Raw genomic sequence first — 16,347 nt, forward strand, 5'->3', positions numbered from 1 at the left:
TCGTTTGTTTGTGTGAAATGCCTCCACTCCCACTTGATTTTAGACCACAGCAATGTAATTGGGGATGATCATATTATAGCTGTAAATGTAGATGACAATTATATTCCAGATGTAAAACTACTATTCTCAAGTGTGTATAATTTGTCTCAAGATGATCACTTCAACTCATGTTAAATGAGGCCCAGTAAAAGCATCTCCTACATCTGCATGAAAACAAGAAGAAGAGCTGGAAACAAGAAGAGCTGGAAGTGCTAATCAAGCGATAATGAATGTGAGGATGATTTCTGTGGACCTCAAGTGCTTGAGTGCTGTATTTCTGAACTACAGCAGAGTCCTCCTTGGCTCTGAAAATGTGTGTAGGCAGCTGTGAAGTCTTGTGCCAGAGCATCGCCCATGCATGGTACTTTGATGTGAACTGCCGTTATCATGATGGCTGTGTATCCTATTATTTCTGTCGCAGCAACAACAGCAGCAGCAGCAGTCCATGTACCAACAGCAGCCCCAAGAGCCTCAGCTAGGTGTGATGAACCAGCTCAAGGAGCAGCTGGAGGAGAGGACACGCATCCTGCAGATGGACATCAAGACTCAGCAGCAGGAGCTGCATGACATCAAGGAGAAGCTTCAGCTAGCTAACCTCCAGGTAACCCTGCTTACCGCTAGTCAGACGCCCGGCCTAAAGCAGTCCCTTAACCTAAGCCAGGGTTTCCCCAAACTCGGTCCTCTGTTTTGGTTTTTGTCCTAACACTACACAGCTGATTCAAATAATAAATTAATCATCTAGCTTTGAATCAGCTGTGTAGTGCTAGGGCAAAAACCAAAACGTGCACCCCTTGGGGTCCCGAGGACCGAGATTATAGAGTGGATACAGTAGCTAAGCCCTCGTGTGTGTGTGTGTAGATGTTGTTACAGCAACCCATCCACGGTGACTTTGGCCAGGTCCAACAGCAGCAGCCTCAGCAGCAGGGTCCAGGGAGGCCGGTCCAGCAGCATCAGCCCCAGTCTAGGGTGATCAGGCAGGCCTCGGCCCACTCCAAACAGCCTCTCCATGGAGCCCACGACTTGTCCCCTCACTCTCTCCTCAGAGAGCACAGCACACCCTCCCCTCAGGTACCCCAGCTCTCCCTCTGTACTCTTATCCCAATAGCTTTAGACTTTTACTTTGTATAGAGTTAGCAGGGAAATATTCACCATAGTCCCTGTGCCCAAGGAAGCGAAGGTAACCTGCCTAAATGATTACTGCCCAGTAGCACTCACGTCGGTAGCCATGAAGTGCTTTGAAAGGCTGGTCATGGCTCACATCAACAGCATCCTCCTGGATACCCTAGACCCACTCCAATTTGCATACCGCCCCAACAGATCCACAGATGACGCAATCTCAATCGCACTCCACACTGCCCTTTCCCATCTGGACAAAAGGAACACCTATGTGAGAATGCTGTTTATTGACTACAGCTCAGCGTTCAACACCATAGTGCCCACGAAGCTCATCACTAAGCTAAGGACCCTGGGACTAAACACTTTCCTCTGCAACTGGATCCTGGACTTCCTGACAGGCCACACCCAGGTGGTAAGGGTAGGTAACAACACATCTGCCATCCTCAACACTGGGGTCCCTCAGGGGTGTGTACTTAGTCCCCTCCTGTACACCCCGCTCACCCACGACTGTGTGGCCAAACACGATTCCAACACCATCATTAAGTTTGCTGATGACACAACAGTGGTATGCATGATCACCAACAACGATGAGACCGCCTATAGGGAGGAAGTCAGAGACCTGGCAGTGTGGTGCTAGGACAACAACCTCTCCCTCAATGTGAGCAAGACAAAGGAGCTGATCGTGGACTACAGGAAAAGGCGGGCCAAACAGGCCCCCATTAACATCGATGGGGCTGTAGAGGAGCGGGTCGAGAGTTTCAAGTTCCTTGGTGTCCACATCACCAACAAACTATCATGTTCCAAACACACCAAGACAGTCGTGAAGAGGACAACACCTTTTCCCCCCCAGGAGACTGAAAAGATTTGGCATGGGTCCCCAGATCCTCAAAAAGTTCTACAGCTGCACCATCGAGAGCATCCTGACCGGTTGCATCACCGCCTGGTATGGCAACTGCTCGGCATCTGACTGTAAGGCGCTACAGAGGGTAGTGCGTACTGCCCGGTACATCACTGGGGCCAATCTTCCTGTCATCCAGGACCTACAGTTGAAGTCGGAAGTTTACATACACTTAGGTTGAGAGTCATTAAAACTCGTTTATCAACCACTCCACAAATTTCTTGTTAACAAACTATAGTTTTGGCAAGTCGGTTAGGACATCTACTTTGTGCATGACACAAGTAATTTTTCCAACAATTGTTTGCAGACAGATTATTTCACTTACAATTCACTGTATCACAATATTCAGTGGGTCAGATGTTAACATACACGAAGTTGACTGTGCCTTTAAACAGCTTGGAAAATTCCAGAGAATTATGTCATGGCTTTAGAAGCTTCTGATTGGGGTGACAGTAGCTTAGTGTTTAGAGCGTTGGACTAGTAACCGAACGGTTGCAAGATCGAATCCCCGAGCTGACAAGGTAAAAATCTGATGTTCTGCCCCTGAACAAGGCAGTTAACCCACTGTTCCTAGGCCGTCATTGAAAATAAGAATTTGTTCTTATCTGACTTGCCTAGTTAAATAAGGGAAAAATAAATACAAATTGGCTAATTGACATCATTTGAGTCAATTGGAGGTGTACCTGTGGATGTATTTCAAGGCCTACCTTCAAACTCAGTGCCTCTTTGCTTGACATCATGGGAAAATCAAAAGAAATCAGCCAAGACTTCAGAAAATAAATTGTAGACCTCCACAAGTCTGGTTCATCCTTGGGAGCAATTTCCAAATGCCTGAAGTTACCACATTCATCTGTACAAACAATAGTACGCAAATATAAACACCATGGGACCACGCAGCCATCATACCGCTCAGGAAAGAGATGTGTTCTGTCTCGTAGAGATGAACGTACTTTGGTGCGAAAAGTGCAAATTAATCCCAGAACAACAGCAAAGGACCTTGTGAAGATGCTGGAGGAAACAGGTACAAATGTATCTATATCCACAGTAAAACGAGTCCTATATCGACATAACCTGAAAGGCCGCTCAGCAAGGAAGAAGCCACTGCTCCAAAACCACCATAAAAAAGCCAGACTACAGTTTGCAACTGCACATGGGGACAAAGATCGTACTTTTTGGAGAAATGTCCTCTGGTCTGATGAAACAAATATAGAACTGTTTGGCCATAATGACCATCGTTATGTTTGGAGGAAAAAGGGGGAGGCTTGCAAGCCGAAGAACACCATCCCAACCGTGCAGCACGGGGGTGGCAGCATCATGTTGTGGGGGTGCTTTGCTGCCTTAGGGACTGGTGGACTTCACAAAATAGATGGCATCATGAGGAAGTAAAATTATGTGGATATATTGAAGCAACATCTCAAGACATCAGTCAGGAAGTTAAAGCTAATGGGTCTTCCAAATGGACAATGACCCCAAGCATACTTCCAAAGTTGTGGCAAAATGGCTTAAGGACAACAAAGTCAAGGTAGTGGAGTGGCAATCACAAAGCCCTGACCTCAATCCTATAGATAATTTGTGGGCAGAACTGAAAAAGCATGTGCAAGCAAGGAGGCCTACAAACCTGACTCAGTTACACTAGCTCTGTCAGGAGGAATGGGACAAAATTCACCCAACTTATTGTGGGAAGCTTGTGGAAGGCTACCCAAAACGTTTGACCCCAAGTTAAACAATTTAAAGGCAATGCTACCAAATACTAATTGAGTGTATGTAAACTTCTGACCCACTGGGAATGTGATGAAATAAATAAAAGCTGAAAAATCATTCTCTCTACTATTATTCTGACATTTCACATTCTTAAAATAAAGTGGTGATCCTAACTGACCTAAGACAGGGAATTTTTACTAGGAATAAATGTCAGGAATTGTGAAACTGATTTCAAATGTATTTGACTAAGGTGTATGTAAACTTCCGACTTCAACTGTATATAATAGGCGGTGTCAGAGGAAAGTCCCAAAAATTGTCAGAGACTACAGTCACCCAAGTGATAGACTGTTTTCTCTGCTACCGCACGGCAAGCGGTAACGGAGCGCCAAGTCTAGGACCAAAAGGCTCCTCAACAGCTTCTATCCCCAAGTCATTAGACCGCTGAACAATTAATCAAATGGCCACCGGACTATTTACATCGACCCCCCATTTGTTTTGTACACTGCTGCTACTCTACTCATTGACTCGGCACCGGTACCCCCTGTATATAGCCTCGTTATTGTTATTTTATTGTGCTCCTTTTTATTATTCTTTACTCTAGTTTATTTGGTATAATTCTTTTTAAACTCTTCTTGAACTGCACTGTTGGTTAAGGGCTTGTTAGTAAGCATTTCATGGTAAGGTCTACACTGGTTGTATTTCGCGCATGTGACAAATAAAGTTTGATTTGATTTCAAATATACAAGGACGTGTTTTGTTCATGACTGCAGTCAACCTGGTGTTAATGTCCCTGTTGTTGTTTAGGTGCAGCAGAGATTGATAAGGAGTGCAGGCGGGCAGATGCAGGCAGTCAGTCTCCCGGTGCACACCCACACCAGCCTGACCATGCCCTTCTACAGCAACCCCATGATGTTCTCTCAGCAGATGAACACACAGCCACTGCAGGATGCAAACCAAAGACACTCAGACACCGAGTTCAGTCAAGAGGGACAGTTACGGTGAGCCCTACAGACAGTTAAACACTCTGATTTCTTGTTGCAGAATTCCTTTCAAGAACGTGTTGAGTCTGTTCTTCATGGTCAGTGTAACTCAACTTTTAGTTTGGTCTGAATTGAAGCAACTTGTAACTGAATACATTTTGGGAAACATTGACATGGCAAGCTGTATATTATCAAAACAAAGCTTTATGATTTGAAGTTAATCATAGCTACATTGTATGAATTCTGAATGAAAGAGCACCTGCTTAACACCTGCTTACCTTGAAGTGAAAGTAACTTGATATGAAAGTCTTGTCCTTCTGTTAACTTAATCAAAAATAAAAGTAGGTTTGAGTTCATCAGGTTGAAATCAAATGGTTAGAAGAAAAAGGTTAGGGTGACATTGGAGAGGGAATAGTCTCCTTGAGTCACAAAACCTTTTGTCCTGTCGATTGGACTCGCAATGTATTTAGGAGATGGATAAGTATGTCAAAGGTGGAAAATACCAGCTTGTGCAATCTCAGCCCTCATGGCCCAGGAGTCATTTTTAGAAAGGTTGGAGTTCCAGATTTGACACTGACATAGACCGTTCTTTCTGGCAGCATGCTGCTCAACCAGCCAATGCAGACCCTCTTACCTGATAGCAGTATGAGCTCCCAGGCTTCCCAGTGCAACACAGCCATCCAGCAAACCAAGTAAGTGTGTGATTGAGTGTGTAATTAATCATTATGTTGACTTTCTTTAAATGGTCTGTTATTTGACCCATATGTAGTACATGGAGTGAAATATGAGAACATTTATCCTTGATATGACCTGATTGTACTTAAAACACATGATATTAACTTACAGTTGAAGTCGGAAGTTTACATACACCTTAGCCAAATACATTTAAACTCAGTTTTTCACAATTCCTGACATTTAATCCTAGTAAAGATTCCTTGTCTTAGGTCAGTTAGGATCACCACTTTATTTAAGAATGTGAAATGTCAGAATAATAGTAGAGAGAATGATTTATTTCAGCTTTTATTTATTTCATCACATTCCCAGTGGGTCAGAAGTTTACATACACTCAATTAGTATTTGGTAGCATTGCCTTTAAATTGTTTAACTTGGGTCAAACGTTTTGGGTAGCCTTCCACAAGCTTCCCACAATAAGTTGGGTGAAATTTGGCCCATTCCTCCTGACAGAGCTGGTGTAATGGAGTCAGGTTTGTAGGCCTCCTTGCTCGCACATGCTTTTTGAGTTTTGCCCACAAATTATCTATAGGATTGCGGTCAGGGCTTTGTGATGGCCACTCCAATACCTTGACTTTGTTGTCCTTAAGCCATTTTGCCACAACTTTGGAAGTATGCTTGGTGTCATTGTCCATTTGGAAGACCCATTTGCGACCAAGCTTTAACTTCCTAACTGATGTCTTGAGATGTTGCTTCAATATATCCACATAATTTTACTTCCTCATGATGCCATCTATTTTGTGAAGTGCACCAGTCCCTCCTGCAGCAAAGCAACTCCACAACATGATGCTGCCACCCCCGTGCTTCACGGTTGGGATGGTGTTCTTCGGCTTGCAAGTCTCCACCTTTTTCCTCCAAACATAATGATGGTCATTATGGCCAAATATATATAGATACATTTGTACATGTTTCCTCCAGCATCTTCACAAGGTCCTTTGCTGTTCTGGTATTAATTTGTACTTTTCGCACCAAAGTACGTTAATCTCTAGGAGACAGAACACGTCTCCTTCCTGAGCGGTATGATGGTTGCGTGGTACCATTGTGTTTATACTTGCATACTATTGTTTGTACAGATGAACGTGGTACGTTCAGGCGTTTGGAAATTGCTCCCAAGGATGAACCAGACTTGTGGAGGTCTACAATTTTTTTTCCTGAAGTCTTGGCTGATTTCTTTTGATTTTCCCATGATGTCAAGCTAAGAGGCACTGAGTTTGAAGGTAGGCCTTGAAATACATCCACAGGTACACCTCCAATTGACTCAAATGATGTCAATTAGCTTATCAGAAGCTTCTAATGTCATGACATTATTTTCTGGAATTTTCCAAGCTGTTTAAAGGCACAGTCAACTTAGTGTACGTAAACGTCTGACCCACTGGAATTGTAATACAGTGAATTATAAGTGAAATAATCTGTAAACAATTGTTGGAAAAATGACTTGTGTCATGCACAAAGTAGATGTCCTAACCGACAAGAAATTTGTGGAGTGGTTGAAACACTTAGGTTGGAGTCATTAAAACTAGTTTATGTAAACTTCCGACTTCAACTGTATTTGCAAAGAATCAGACCATACAGAAATCTAAGTGTTAAAGAAAAATAAACATATTCTGTTACTATGAACACAGTAAATGTAGTTGACTGGTTGATTGCGCTCATCCCTCCCCAGATACACCCTGGAGCAGCAGATGATGACCCCGTCGTTCCCCATGCAGCAGGTGAACTGCAACGCTGTCCTGGTCCCCTCCCCTGTATTCACGTCCCCCATCATGATCCCTCACAACAGCTTTATCACGCACCAGGCCCAGCCCACCTACCACCCTCAGCAGCAGGCCAACCATCACTCTCTACAGCTGCAGCATCCCCAGCAGTTCTTTCAGGTAAAGTAGTAGTCCTACTACTTGCAGTAGTGTGATAGTAGGCCTTGGGCTGGCGGGGGTTTGGCTCACTCTGTAGAATAACTAGTATCACCTCACTTATGCCCTGATCCCTTTCTGTTGATAGATGCAGCCCCAAGGACTCTTACACAGTGGACCCACTCAGGCGTTCTTCCACGCCACTACTGTCCCACAGCAAGGTACTGTGGGTTATATTCAACAACAACCGCAGCAGCAGCAACCACAACAACAGCAGCAACAACACCACCATTCCCAAAACCAGACTGGCAACCTTTCAGACTTCCGAAATATGCTCACTCGGTAGCACCGAAACTCAAACAGAGTTGTTAGATATCCCCTGAAATGTATTGTCACAGGTTCAGTGGCAGAATTATATGGGATGCATAGAAGAGACAGAGGCTATTTGGCGCCATGCTGTGCAGTGTTATTCGCTGTTTAAGAAACCAAAGTGGCTTTGTTTCCACAGCAACAAAAAAAATGAAAATATGCCTGTGGTGACCTTACTTCTGATAAGGAGCCACCCTTTTCAGACAAAGCTGTTTTTGTACCCCATGCTGGGGTGAACCACAGTCAGAGGCTGCTTGGACCGGTGGCGGCCCCCAATGTGACAGCTCTCCCAGAAATGAAAAAGGAGTCAGTGTGCTGAAGGCCTGTGCTTCACTCTCTGTCCCACTCCACTGTGCTACTGGGACCATGCTTACACATCATATTTCATCATGACACTGCTGGATGGAGAAAACTATCAAAGTAACCATCAGGAAAACAGTTCTGCTATGTGTTTTTATGCAGATAATTTTTCAACCAAAAAATTGGTTATTGTTAGGTGAGTCTAGTTGTGCACTGACTGCACTTCTTCATAGCATCTGTCCTGATGTTCAGAGAGTAAACACAAGCAGTGAACATTTACTTCTTCAAAGTTGCATCTTCATTTCACATGAAAAACATTTGTGAGTTATGGTTTTGTTGTGCAGTTGCATACTTTTTTGTTATGAAACAGCAGTTTTACAAACCTATAAAACAACAATATTTTCCCCAGAAGGAAATGTAAAGGAAGGGTTCATTTTGATGTTGGACATCAGTTGTTATTTCATCACACATTCAAATCAGTCATCCTAGATACAGTGCATTTGGAAAGTATTCAGACCCCTTCCCTTTTTCCACATTTTGTTACGTTACAGCTTTATTCTAAAATGAATTAAATCTATTTTTTCCTCATCAATCTACACACAATACCCCATAATGACATAGCAAAAACTGGTTTTTAGACATTTTGCAAATTTATATAAAAAAAATTAAAGGAAATGTCACATTTACATAATTATTCAGACCCTTTACTCAGTACTTTGTTGAAGCACCTTTGGCAGCGATTACAGCCTCGAGTCTTCTTGGCTATGACGCTACAAGCTTGGCACACCTGTATTTGAGGAGTTTCTCCCATTCTTCTCTGCAGATCCTCTTAAGCTCTGTCAGGTTGAATGAGGAGCGTCGCTGCACAGCTATTTTCAGGTCTCTCCAGAGATGTTCGATCGGGTTCAAGTTCGGGCTCTGGCTTGGCCACTCAAGGACATTCAGAGACTTGTCCCGAAGCCACTCCTGCGTTGTCTTGGCAGTGTGCTTAGGATCGTTGTCCTGTTGGAAGGTGAATCCTTGGCCCCAGTCTGAGGTCCTGAGTACTCTGGAGCAGGTTTTCATCAAGGATCTCTCTGTACTTTGCTCCGTTCATCTTTCCCTCATTCTTGTATATTCTCCCAGTCCCTGCCGCTGTAAAACATCCCCACAGCATGATGCTGCCACCACCATGCTTCACCGTAGGGATGGTGCCAGGCTTCCTCCAGACGTAATGCTTGGCTTTCAGGCCAAAGAGTTCAATCTTGGTTTCATCAGTCTAGAGAATCTTGTTTCTCATCGTCTGAGAGAAACTCCAAGAGGGCTGTCATGTGCCTTTTACTGAAGAGTGGATTCCGTCTGGCCACTCTAGCATAAAGGCCTGATTGGTGGAGGGCTGCAGAGATGGTTGTCCTTCTGGAAGGTTCTCCCATCTAGACAGAGGAACTTTGGAGCTCTCTGAGTTACCATTGGGTTCTTGGTCACCTCCCTGACCAAGGCCCTTCTACCCCGATGGCTCAGTTTAGCCGGGCGGCCAGCTCTAGGAAGAGTCTTGGTGGTTCCAAACTTCCATTGGGTTCTTGGTCACCTCCCTGACCAAGGCCCTTCTACCCCGATGGCTCAGTTTAGCCGGGCGGCCAGCTCTAGGAAGAGTCTTGGTGGTTCCAAACTTCTTCTATTGAAGAATGATGGAGGCCACTGTGTTCTTGGGGACCTTCAATGCTGCAGACATTTCTTGGTACCCTTCCCCAGATCTGTGCCTCGACACAATCCTGTCTCGGAGCTCTACGGACAATTCCTTCGACCTCATGGCTTTGTTTTTGCTCTGACATGCACTATCAACTGTGGGACCTTATATAGACAGGTGTGTGCCTTTCCAAATCATGTCCAATCAATTGAATTTACCACAGGTGGACTCCAATCTAGATTGTAGAAACATTTCAAGGATGATCAATGGAAACAGGATGCACCTCAGCTCAATTTTTGAGTCTCATAGCAAAGGGTCTGAATACTTATGTAAATAAAGTATTTCAGTTTTATTTATATAAATTTGCAAACATTTCTAAAAACCTGTTTTCGCTATGTTATTATGGGGTATTGTGTGTAGATTGATGAGGAATTAATTTTTATTTAATGCATTTTAGAATAAGTCTGTAACGTAATAAATGTGGAAAAGGTCAAGGGGTCTGAATACTTTCCGAATGCACTGTATACTGTAACTGATATCATTATTAAACACTATAGTATGTTCACCACCCAACACTATTAGTCCATGTTTGAAAAAATATATTGTTTAATGACTGACAAAGCAACTGGAAACCTATCCTCATACAAGTATAACCCTATTATGTTCACTATAGAATCAAATATTTTGACATTTGATTTTCTAAAACTAAAGAAAAGTACCAATTACTAATGCCAACATTTTCATTAAATAAATCATAAAAATCAGGCTTCATATTTTTTTATTCACACTTTAATGGACAGAGCAAACCTTATTAGTAGACTACCAGGGCATGTTTGTTAATTTACCATATATTTAAAAACAAGTGTAAGCAGGCAGCCATTATTTTTATGTCTTGCTGTTCTACTGTGTGCATTTTTATTCAGGCATTTAAATATAAAACAATACCTACTGGGCACACCACGTCATTTTAATGTGGAAATGTGGGTCATATTTGGTTGAGACGTTGATCAATGAGATTTCAACATTTATTCACCCACTCAAAAAGACAACCAGAAGTTTGTTGAATTCCCAATGTGTTATCACTATGCTTTCAACCATCTCAAAGCACAACCAAATTCCAATGGAAAAACAATGTCTGATTTTTGGTTCAGTTGTCATCTAAATATGTTATCACTGCGATTTCAACCATTTAAAAGCACAAAGTTCAAATGGGAATAGAATGTCAGATATTTTGTATTTATACAACAACTTAATGTGTTATCACTGTGCTTCATCTCATAGCACAACCCAATGACCTGGTTTGCAGTTGAGGTTACATTTAAAAGTACATAGTGAAAGTGATCAATTCTGTTCAAGATTCTGCACAGATTATTATAGCAATTATTATAGCAATCTCTACAGACCTGCGACCTTTGCATGCTATTTTGAACATGCACGCTTTCTATGATTACATAAGACATTTAGAGTTACAGTAGGCTAATCTCAAAATGTGGCCATGGATGCATTACTCATTTAGGTTGAATAAATACTGTTACATTAGTTTGTAAAATAGCCTTAACTTTAGGCTATTTACTGTATTACAAAAGTAATATTGAATTGTGTTTGGTGGACAACGACCAAATATCAACATTTAAAGGATATCTAATGCGTGGATGGTTTCGTCTGAGCCACTGGCTTAATCCTATTCTTTAACTTTTATTTTTGGTTTAGTTGGAGTCGTCAATCCAACATATAATTTGTTAAGTTGTCGACAAGTTAATAGGCTATTTACTCTATTGCAAAAGTGGTGCCACTGACTTAGTCGTGCTTCAATTCCAGTATGTCTACAAATGAATAATGAATATGTTGGATTCACATCTCCATCTCAACCAAGACGCAAAACTGTATTTTAGGTGCATTTAAAGTTTTTGATTTGATTTAGTCCCATTCTTTAACTTACATTTTTGGTTGAGATGGAGACGTGAATCCAACATATTAATTAACATGAAGATTACATTTTAAATCAACCAAACTTGAAACCCTAGGCCTATATGTATTGTCTATATTTTGTTGAACCTTGGGTTGAATTGAAACAATAGCTGTTGATGAGTTTTTAAATGATATATATGCTTAACTAGTATCATTGATGATATACTGTATGACTTATAAAGTATGGTTACATTTAATTTGCTCTGTTAAACCTACCCATTGGTAGTAGTCAGTGACAAATATCAAAGCTGGGCTTGGTTAAAACCCTGCATGGGAGACCAAATGAATAGCTCCAGTAGGAGTTGCTGCCCAGCCTATTTTTTATATATTTTTTTATAGTGGATATAACGTTGAAGAGCTGATGTTGTGTCAAAGGTACATGTTCGACATTTTATAGACATTTTTATAAGGTTTCTATGTTGAAAATTGCTTACAATGATGACATAATCCTGTGGTTGGAATTTCAGCCTCTGAACAACAGTTTGATGACTTTTTGACTTTTTACAAATCCAATGTTATTTCCATGTAGAGTCCACATCACAATACGTTGACAAATTACATTGAAACAACGTTGATTCAACCAGTTTGTGCCCAGTGGGTAGGGTCCTAATGCCTTAAATGGCTCACATCTGTAACGGCAGTCCTCCTCCTCTTCATCTGAAGAGGAGGAGTATTGAGGGAACCAAGGCGCAGCGTAGTGAAATGACATAATTTTATTAACGAAAACACGAACTTGACTAAACTAACAAAAACAACAAACGGTGTAGACAGACCTAAACGACGAACTTACATAAAACAAGAAGAACGCACGAATAGGACAATTAGACTACACAAACCGAACAAACCGTAACAGTCCCGTATGGTGCAAACAATTACACAGACACGGAAGACAATCACCCACAACGAACACTGTGACAACGCCTACCTAAATATGACTCTTAATTAGAGGAACGCCAAACACCTGCCTCTAATTAAGAGCCATACCAGGCAACCCAAAAACCAACATAGAAACAGAAAACATAGAATGCCCACCCAACCTCACGTCCTGACCAACTAACACACATAAACTAACAGAAATAGGTCAGGAACGTGACATAACCCCCCCCATAAGGTGCGAACACCGGGCGCACCAGCACAAAGTCTAGGGGAGGGTCTGGGTGGGCATCTGACCACGGTGGTGGCTCAGGCTCCGGGCGAGGTCCCCACCCCACCATAATCAATCCTAGCCTCCATCTACCCCTAAAAATGTCCACCCATATCTTACCCCCACAAAATCCTCTTAGTAACATCCATGACAGGGACAGCACCGGGACAGAGGGATAAATCAAGACAGAGGGATAGATCAGAATATAGAGGTAGATCAAGATAGAGAGGGAGATCCTGATAGAGGGGCAATTCCGGACTGAAAGGCAGCTCCGGACAGAGAGACAGCTCTGGACTGAGGGGCAGTTCTGGGTATATAGCCGTTTCTGGCTGAAGGGCAGCTCATGGCTGACTGACGAATCTGGACGCTCATGGCAGGCTGACGGCTCTCGACGCTCATGGCAGGCTGACGGCTCTCGACGCTCATGGCTGGCTGACGGCTCTCGACGCTCATGGCTGGCTGACGGCTCTCGACGCTCATGGCTGGCTGACGGCTCTCGACGCTCATGGCTGGCTGACGGCTCTCGACGCTCATGGCTGGCTGACGGCTCTCGACGCTCATGGCTGGCTGACGGCTCTCGACGCTCATGGCTGGCTGACGGCTCTCGACGCTCATGGCTGGCTGACGGCTCTCGACGCTCATGGCTGGCTGACGGCTCTCGACGCTCATGGCTGGCTGACGGCTCTCGACGCTCATGGCAGGCTGACGGCTCTCGACGCTCATGGCAGGCTGACGGCTCTCGACGCTCATGGCAGGCTGACGGCTCTCGACGCTCATGGCAGGCTGACGGCTCTGGCCGCTCATGGCAGGCTGACGGCCGCTCATGGCTCGCTGGCGGCTCTGGCAGATCCTGTCTGACGGACGGCTCTAGCGGCTCCTGTCTGGCGGACGGCTCTAGCGGCTCCTGTCTGGCGGACGGCTCTAGCGGCTCCTGTCTGGCGGACGGCTCTAGCGGCTCCTGTCTGGCGGACGGCTCTAGCGGCTCCTGTCTGGCGGACGGCTCTAGCGGCTCCTGTCTGGCGGACGGCTCTAGCGGCTCCTGTCTGGCGGACGGCTCTAGCGGCTCCTGTCTGGCGGACGGCTCTAGCGGCTCCTGTCTGGCGGACGGCTCTAGCGGCTCCTGTCTGGCGGACGGCTCTAGCGGCTCCTGTCTGGCGGACGGCTCTAGCGGCTCCTGTCTGGCGGACGGCTCTAGCGGCTCCTGTCTGGCGGACGGCTCTAGCGGCTCCTGTCTGGCGGACGGCTCTAGCGGCTCCTGTCTGGCGGACGGCTCTGTAGGCTCATGGCAGACGGGCGGCTTTGCAGGCTCATGGCAGACGGGCGGCTTTGCAGGCTCATTGCAGACGGATGGCTCAGACGGCGCTGGGGAGACGGATGGCTCAGATGGCGCTGGGGAGACGGATGGCTCAGATGGCGCTGGGGAGACGGATGGCTCTGGCCGGATAAGGCGCACTGTAGACCTGGTGCGTGGTGCCGGAACTGGAGGCACCGGGCTAAGGACACGCACCTTCATACTAGTGCGGGGAGCAGGGACAGGGCACACTGTACTCTCAAAGCCCACTCTATACCTGGTGCGTGGTACCGGCACTGGTGACACCGGGCTGAGGACAAGCACATCAGGATTAGTAGGGGGAGAAGAAACAGTGTGTACAGGGCTCTGGAGACGCACAGGAGGCTTAGTGCGTGGTGCCGGAACTGGAGGCACCGAACTGGATACACGCACTACAGGGAGAGTGCGTGGAGGAGGAACAGGGCTCAGGAGACGCACTGGTAGCCTAGTGCGTAGTGTAGGCACTGTAGGTACTAGGCTGGGGCGGGGAGGTGGCGCCGGAAATACCGGACCGTGGAGGCGTACTGGCACTCTTGAGCATTGAGCCTGCCCAACCTTACCTGGTTGAATGCTCCCGGTCGCCCGACCAGTGCGGGGAGGTGGAATAACCCGCACCGGCCTATGTAGGCGAACCGGGGAAACCATACGTAAGGCAGGTGCCATGTATGCCGGCCCGAGGAGACGCACTGGAGACCAGACGCGTTGAGCCGGCCTCATGACACCTGGCTCAATACCCAATCTAGCCCTACCAGTGCGGGGAGGTGGAATAACCCGCACTGGGCTATGCACTCGTACAGGAGACACCGTGCGCTCTACTGCGTAACACGGCGCCTGCCCGTACTCCCGCTCTCCACGGTAAGCCTGGGAAGTGGGCGCAGGTCTCCTACCTGCCCTTGGCCCACTACCTCTTAGCCCCCCCCCCCAAGAAATTTTTGGGTGTTACTCACGGGCTTTTTGGGCTTCCGTGCAAGACGCGTTCCCTCATAACTCCGGTTCCTCTCTCTCTTTTCCTCCACTCTCCGAGCTGCCTCCAGCTGTTCCCATGGACGGTGATTCACTTTAGCCCATGGTCCTTCTCCGTTAAATATTTGCTCCCAACTCCACAAGTCCTGTATACTTCCCCGTTGCTCCAAATTACGCTGCTTGGTTCTGGATTCTTGGTGGGTGATTCTGTAACGGCAGTCCTCCTCCTCTTCATCTGAAGAGGAGGAGTATTGAGGGAACCAAGGCGCAGCGTAGTGAAATGACATAATTTTATTAACGAAAACACGAACTTGACTAAACTAACAAAAACAACAAACGGTGTAGACAGACCTAAACGACGAACTTACATAAAACAAGAAGAACGCACGAATAGGACAATTAGACTACACAAACCGAACAAACCGTAACAGTCCCGTATGGTGCAAACAATTACACAGACACGGAAGACAATCACCCACAACGAACACTGTGACAACGCCTACCTAAATATGACTCTTAATTAGAGGAACGCCAAACACCTGCCTCTAATTAAGAGCCATACCAGGCAACCCAAAAACCAACATAGAAACAGAAAACATAGAATGCCCACCCAACCTCACGTCCTGACCAACTAACACACATAAACTAACAGAAATAGGTCAGGAACGTGACAACAACCATAAACTACTAACCAAGGACTATTTTACTTATTGTTTTGTATCAAATATAACAGATGCTGCAATGATTAAGAAGTCACTAATATATTGTAATTGTCATACATTGATTATGTATGCTTTCGTAACGCAATTTTCTTCTCAGGTTATATGTGGAAATAACCACACATTATTAATAATCACACATTTATTCTCAGTATTACATTAACAACTTGTCATAATTTTCTGGTTACATGGTTTATATTTGCTAGTCGGTTAATATATATATATATTTTTTGGTAGCAGGGAGTCTATTAGTGGATTTATCCATGTATGAGTTATTATGTCCATACACTCTGGTGATTTCAGGAAAACTGTGTAATAACAAAATACTAACCAGAGATAAATTACCTGCTAATATAAATGACAATCAAATAATACTACATATTTCTTATTATTTTCTTTAAAGTTACATTAGCTAAATAACTACATCATTAGGTATCTGATTTGAGTTCCCCCACGTTCATTAGATATTGTAATATTTGAATGGGAAAGTCCTTCTGTGAAACATCCGTCAAACAAACAGACCTACTGTATGTATGCCTCAAAATTCCTTTACTCTACATGATTAAGTCAAT

General features: G+C 44.7%; 1 protein-coding gene across 1 annotated transcript in view; it reads left to right on the top strand.

The window, feature by feature from the left end:
• The window catches only part of npas2 (neuronal PAS domain protein 2), a 38,363-nt gene extending 29,832 nt beyond the window's left edge, over positions 1–8,531 (top strand). Inside the window, exons 15-20 of the mRNA XM_038989949.1 lie at positions 461–640; positions 898–1,107; positions 4,559–4,752; positions 5,334–5,426; positions 7,130–7,340; positions 7,465–8,531. Of these exons, the coding sequence (XP_038845877.1) occupies positions 461–640; positions 898–1,107; positions 4,559–4,752; positions 5,334–5,426; positions 7,130–7,340; positions 7,465–7,662 (1,086 nt within the window). The 3' untranslated portion in view covers positions 7,663–8,531. The remainder of the gene's footprint in view (positions 1–460; positions 641–897; positions 1,108–4,558; positions 4,753–5,333; positions 5,427–7,129; positions 7,341–7,464) is intronic.
• The last annotated feature ends 7,816 nt before the right edge of the window (positions 8,532–16,347 follow it).

Source organism: Salvelinus namaycush, chromosome 3, assembly GCF_016432855.1.
Source record: "Salvelinus namaycush isolate Seneca chromosome 3, SaNama_1.0, whole genome shotgun sequence".
NCBI lineage: Eukaryota > Metazoa > Chordata > Actinopteri > Salmoniformes > Salmonidae > Salvelinus > Salvelinus namaycush.